A 6,813-nucleotide genomic window follows, 5' to 3' on the forward strand; every position below is an offset into this window, starting at 1 on the left:
CATCACTTTCTTCGTCTAGCTCCACATTTATCTTCGACTTATCACGAGCATCTAGGTAATAAAATTAAGTTACATGTGTTGCTACTTATTATCTAATTTATTGGGTGTTAATGTTTTATTCAACTCTAATCGACGTCCCTTTCACAATAAGATAATTGCAACACCAGGTAGACGAAGTTCGAGCTCGTGACGGAAGAAACGAGTCACCACACAATGACGCTTTATGACGGTGACTGGTAGGTTGCAGTAACGTTTTAAGAATGATAATAGCTATGTATAAATCGGTAAAGTCGGACATCCGCCCAATGCTGTTGAGGAAGGAGTTACTAGATCTGTTCTAATTGACCTATTTCAGACTTGATTTGGCTATGGTGAATCATCTTCCGCAACAACAGTAAGTTCAAATTAATTTTTTTCTTACTAAACATGCATGAATAGATTCATAAATTTTAGTATTAGGTTCTATCGAGAATTAAAACAACTATTTATTTAGCTACATGAGATTGGAACGAATCAAATTAACAAGCATGACACTATACATCCATGACCCCGCTTCCGATCAAACTTCTAAATATTTCCAGTTGAAATTGAACTCTTGATATTTTGGTCCCTTAAAACAAAATTTACCACTAGACTATCTTGGTTAACAGTTAAAATAAAAAAGTAAAGCATATTGAGGATTATAAGACAAAATAAGAAATATATGGAGAATAAGATATGAGATGATATAGGTTTTACATCACGTGGAATTGTTTTCAAGGTGTAGTTGAAATCAAATCATAATCATATTTACAAAGCATTCAAATTTGTGAACTTTAGTCGACAAAGATATAGACATTTGACTCAACAAATTGTCGAAGAAACAATTTGGCACATAAGAAATTTAGGATAATAGGATAAGTTTGAAATCATGTTAGTCTAAATATATATATAATTAAGTAGTATATTCTCCCAATTTTAAGCAATAATTATTGTTAGACTAACCTTGTTTTAGACTTATACTAGTATCAATTTTAAGCAATAATTATTGCTAACTTTCTTAAGTATCAAACTGTCAATTATACACTATGATGAGAAGCTTCCAACTTTATCGCTAAGGTTTCTCAAATTCCAACCTTTTTCTCAAAAAACTATTACCCTGGAAACAAATTTGAGTGATCAAATCCAATATTAAAGTGCCGATTCAATTGATTATATATATGACTATGTAAGGATTAGTTAACTGTTACCAACACAAATTTTGTACATAATTGACATTTATGTTTTTATTAGTAAAAATAACTTTATATCAAAATGTTTTAGCTACTTCTTATTGTTGAAAAATAACATTCATCATATTTGGCTGTGAACCAACCCCTTTATCTTTGTATTACAAATTAAAGAACGTTAATTTATTTTGTGTTTTCTGAAAAGTTTGATACACTCTTATTTCACTTGTACGTATTTAATCTTTAGCAACTTTTAACTAACAATATAAATTATATATATATATATATGCATTCAATGCATTTTTATATAAAAATAACGTACAACAAATAATTTAATATTAGAACGCGTTAGAAATAACATAAATTTTAAAAAACATAACCAATTGAGCTTAGATATTATAAAAAAGAGTTGTTCACTGACCAATACTTAAGTAATTACAACAACTTAAAATAAGAAATAAAGAAACAACGATAATCATAAATATTTGAATAAAATTATGACATAATATATAGTTTATCACATACAAATAAAAATCAATGAGTGAAAACATCTCCATAATAGAACTAAAAGTATGGATATCCCCAACTTCAGCCACGTCTAGAAGGACTAGCTCCATTATTATTACTAGGTCCATCCGGTGTTGGGTCGAGAACTTGGAATCTAGCATCATCTGAGGCTCCATCGTTGTGATTGAGAGGATTACTCATGTTTTGGGATTGGTGTTTATTAATCTCTTCAATCTTTTCAAATATGACTTGATTCGTGCAGTAAAGAGTTTGCTGTTCAATTTGATTAAAATCAATATTACCTTCAAAAACTTTGCGTAAAAGTTCAAGACCCTCAGATCGGTTGTTCTTTTCCTTCAAATGTTGTAATTTGACGGATTTTCTAGTTATCATTTCATAAAGGTAGACGTCCTGAGTTGTTGCCTTTTGAGTGCGTTCGATAATAGGCATGTTCATGACATAAGACATACAATCTTTCACAGCCTTAAGAGATGGAAATGCTTCAGTTGGCTCAACATCATTAATATTATAAAAGGCATACAAAATACTCACACTACAAAGAATTTCAAGTTGAGCTGCCATCTTGGAAATCACCGCCGCCTTCTTAGTTAAGGCTGCTTGTCTTGCATTGGCATTCTCAATGAATGCGAGTTTAACTTTTCCCCTACTCATTCTTTTATAAAGTTACAAGATATTTGAATTTCTTTTAAAACGTGTTAGAATGAAACTTAAGTTAGTGATTGTTTATATAGGAATTCAATTCTTAAGTTAGTATTTTTGTAGATATGTAAACCATTCTTAGATATGGGTTTTTAATATATCAAAAATGTTAATACATATTGATTTGACTAAAAAAATTTTTTTTGTTATTTTCAATAATATTTCTATTTCTATTCTTATTATAATTAATTCTTTCAATAGTCAATACCTGTATTAGTATTTTTCTCTTTATATAAAACTAGTGATCTCACTCATTAACGTTAATATTTTCCTTTACATTTTATGTGATTAATTTACTATATTATTTAGTTTTAAAAAAAAAATCTATCGTTTTCAAACAAATCAATTAATTCACTATATTTGAACACATAATTGTAGTGTTGGACTTACATATTGTGTTGTGCATTTTGAGTAGATGAAGTTACAGTAATACACTTTTATATTTTAAGAAAGAACTCAATTTAGTGAAATAAAAATTTGTAAAATCTTATCTAAATTATTGTAAGACATATACCTAATAAAATTATAGTTATAAAATATTTAAATTAAGTTAATGAAAATAATATTATATATAAATTATAACCAAAATCAACTACATTTTAACAAAAATATACATTTATATATAACTGTTTTATGTAATAGAATAGTTATTTAATGAACTAACTTGCACCCAATAAATATAAATAGTATACTTTTAAAAAATTGATTAATTTTCATTACATTTAAATTAAGTAAAACTTAAACAACATCTATAATTTCAACATTATATCAAACACTAATATCAACTTTTTAAAATTTAAGATTTTGAAATGACATTTTATTAATCCATGATATTGTGAAAATTAAAGTGAACACATATGGGTAAATTTTTGAATATATTTAGTATTAATGATTTGGCTAAGTTTGAATAATTTGTTATCATTCTAAAAAAATACAAGACATAACATTACTTATCAAATTAAACAAAACTCAACAAAACAAAATTTAACTAAATGCACGCAACTAAACATAACCGACATTACAATAATAATGTTATAATCAAAAAATTGAAATACCAAATTGTTGATTACAACAATTGCGAGACTAATCACGTTGATCACGACATTATAACTATAATTAAATCTGCCTATATTAAGTAATATTTACTCCAAATAATTCAAAATAAATTGAGATATTATAAGAATAAATATTACAAAAACTTGTTTAGCAAAAATGGATATTCTTACCTAAATGTTTATTATGGATCACTATTTTCCTTTGCTTTTAAAACACCCATAAATTGAAACAATATAAAGATTAATAGTTTACTTCTAGCTTATATTATAATTAATATATCAATATAATTTTGTGAATATGATTTTAATGTTTTAAACTTATTCATATGAGGATTTACTTTTAAGATAAGTTTTATTTATTTTTATTAAGATAGCTGAAACAAGTAAACACATTTCAAATATAATTTTAAATCCAATTAAATCATTAATCACCTTTGACATTTACTGGTACAGGAACTTGTAAATTTATAAGATTTATTTATATTAATTTTAAATTGGGTAAGTTTCATGGCTAATTTTATGAAATTTATTTCAAAATTAAAAAATAAATTTATATGAGATTAATTAAATCTGATATAGTTATTCTTTAGTAATGAATTCTTCCAGCATTTTAGAAATATTAAGCATATATTTACATGATCCATTGAGATTCTTAGTTACCTAGCTATAAATATTCCTTTTTATAATTCGAAGACTCTATAATTAATAATACTTTATTGTGAATATTAATATTCACATTGGTCACTTAATTACCAAAACAAAACAGATTCACCACGTTTCAAATTAATTACTAAGGATTAAAAAAGTTAATTATTGACCCAAGAATCTCCAATCTTGTCATTTTGATTATAGTTGAGGCATGTAAACAAGAAAACAATTATTCATCGAAACTTCAATTAATACACAAGTTATAAAAAATTGGAAAATCTTTCAAATTTGTAAAATTATGGATTTTAGTGCGTTTTTTTCTTCTTCAAATTGTTTTTCAAAATCATAGAGAGTATATTAATTTATTATTCTAAAAAATAGGCTTATAGAACAAGATCATCGATAAGAAAAAACTTATAAAATGTGATACGTTTTGATTGATAAGCATATTCTGTTATAAGTTGAGACTCTTAGAATGATTACAATAAGTTGGTTGAATTTTATAGTTAGCTGAAATTGGCGGTCAAATGTTTTATCTTGAATGATTATAATAAATAATATATAATAATTGTCATTATAAGCAATAAAAATATATTCATCAATTTATAAAATTAAAATAATTATTTTGATTTATTTTTGAATATATGAAATCAAAATAATTAACTTTGTGGTCAAAACTCAATAAAATAATTAATTAGATTAATTATTGTGATAATTTAAAACATAAGTAATTAAAGAAAATATTCAAAATAATAAAAATAAAATTATTTTGGATAAATTTTGTACTAATTTATCTTAAAATAATTTTAGAAAAATTCAGGAATTAAAATAAATAATTTAGTATGAAATGGGTACCCCTAAAATATACCAATAAATAAAATAAATTAGTAAAATATTTGTCATATTTATTTAATATTTTGTTTATTTATAAAGATCAAAATTAAATACAAAAGGGTGAAAGAAAAATCAATTTCCAACAAACTTTAAGGTTTGAAAATAAAATAAAATTCATAATCGGGTGTAGCCGAAATCAGAGGATGAAGTTACAGCCACGATCGAAGCCATAAGATGAGCATCGAATCTCCATTCAACGCTCTAGGCGCGCCCACATAGCCCGTTGTAGCGGAAGGAGCACGCGCCGTGAGGCATCAGATCGGCTAACGCCCGTTAGCCAAATTGCTAACGAAATGCCCAGATGCAACGACGCATTGACGGAATGCCAAACGTACGCAAAACGACATTGTTTTGGCCTTCGATCGTCTTCCACATCGCGACACCACGGGGATAAGGATGAATATATGTCTTTTATTTTTCCAGCTTAGAACTCAACCAATAGTCCACTTTTTCGACTGATTCAAAAGATGAAATGATCACCCTACTTCGGTGATCATTTCTGTTACTTCCATAAGGGTAATTCATCCCTATATCTTCAAGTGGGATCAAGAACAGCCAAAACGACATTAATGACTTTTGGCTGATTCTATTCACTTAAAGCCTCCACCAACTTAGGGATGCTATAAATACATCCCCTGAGTCATTCCGAAAGTAAGGAATCTACTTTCCACCTTCAAATCGAAGAAAATCAAAAATTTGACATTAATGCTTAAAGCTTTCAGATTTTTTGAATTTTCTGGTTGAAGCCTTAAATCTTGGATATAAGCATCCCAAAATCTTCCCTAAAGATCAAGGTGTGTTCTCCAATCTTTGGTAACATTTCAATCACCCTCTAATTTATATTTATAGTTTCAATTTGAAATTTTTATATTTTTAATTGCGTAAGTATGCTTGATGTTTATGGTGTTTTATGGTTGGATATTGATCCTAAAATCATTTATGAACTTTCTAGATAGGTTAGAAATAATATATCAACCTAAAACAGAAAAACACAAATTAAAATTTTAATAATAGAAAAAATGTATTTTCTATTTTTAGGAAAAAATCACAGCCCATAAAGCTGCCCAACATGATTGTAATCATGTTGGACAACTTTTTTGGATCATGTTTGATCCATCCCGATCATGTGTGATCAAAATCAAAATTTTCAACATAATTGAAAATTTTGAGTTCTTGATTTGGTCAAAATGAACAGTCATTCTTCTTGTTTTGGTATCAATCAAGAATATATGAGATATAAGGAAGTTATTAGATATCTCATTTCTCCTCAAAACAACCTTAAAATAAAAAATTCATTTTTTTTATCACAAATTGTTTTGAACGATTAGATCATCATCCAGGTTGATTAATACCTTGAGATGATGATCAACATGTTAATAAGAGATTTGTCAAGTTACCCAAACCCTTGTATCAAAGAATCCAAGCTAAAAAATCGAATTTAAAAATATGGACTTTGGTGTTCATGAGGATTGAGGCTTGTTATCTTGAGACCGAGAGATCCGACTGAGGATCCTCAGTCCATACCGAAACCTAGGATCAAGAAATTTGAACCTATGACCGATATCTAGGACCAAGAATTTCAATATGATCGAGGGATGCGACCAATGTTCTTGAGCAAGGACCGAGAGATTCGACTAAGGATTTTCATCTAGGACCAAGAGTTCTAACCCAAGACTGAGAGGTTCAACTTAGGACCGAGGATCCCCGCACCTAGGGCTGATGAACTATCCTAGAGCTAACCCACGACCGATGGGTTTATACACCCAGCCCGATGAACTTAT

The 6,813-nt window shown here is 27.8% G+C and overlaps 1 protein-coding gene across 1 annotated transcript; it reads right to left on the minus strand.

The window, feature by feature from the left end:
* Positions 1-1,796: 1,796 nt before the first annotated feature.
* LOC124937837 lies at positions 1,797-2,387 on the minus strand. The gene has a single exon (XM_047478165.1). It carries the CDS (start codon positions 2,385-2,387, stop codon positions 1,797-1,799), a length of 591 nt encoding a protein of 196 aa, XP_047334121.1.
* Between the last annotated feature and the right edge of the window lie 4,426 nt (positions 2,388-6,813).

Source organism: Impatiens glandulifera, chromosome 5, assembly GCF_907164915.1.
Source record: "Impatiens glandulifera chromosome 5, dImpGla2.1, whole genome shotgun sequence".
Taxonomy (NCBI): domain Eukaryota; kingdom Viridiplantae; phylum Streptophyta; class Magnoliopsida; order Ericales; family Balsaminaceae; genus Impatiens; species Impatiens glandulifera.

Excerpts from the sequence above, each read along its gene's own strand:
- LOC124937837 (XM_047478165.1), bottom strand. The coding sequence starts at position 2,387 with ATGAGTAGGGGAAAAGTTAAACTCGCATTCATTGAGAATGCCAATGCA.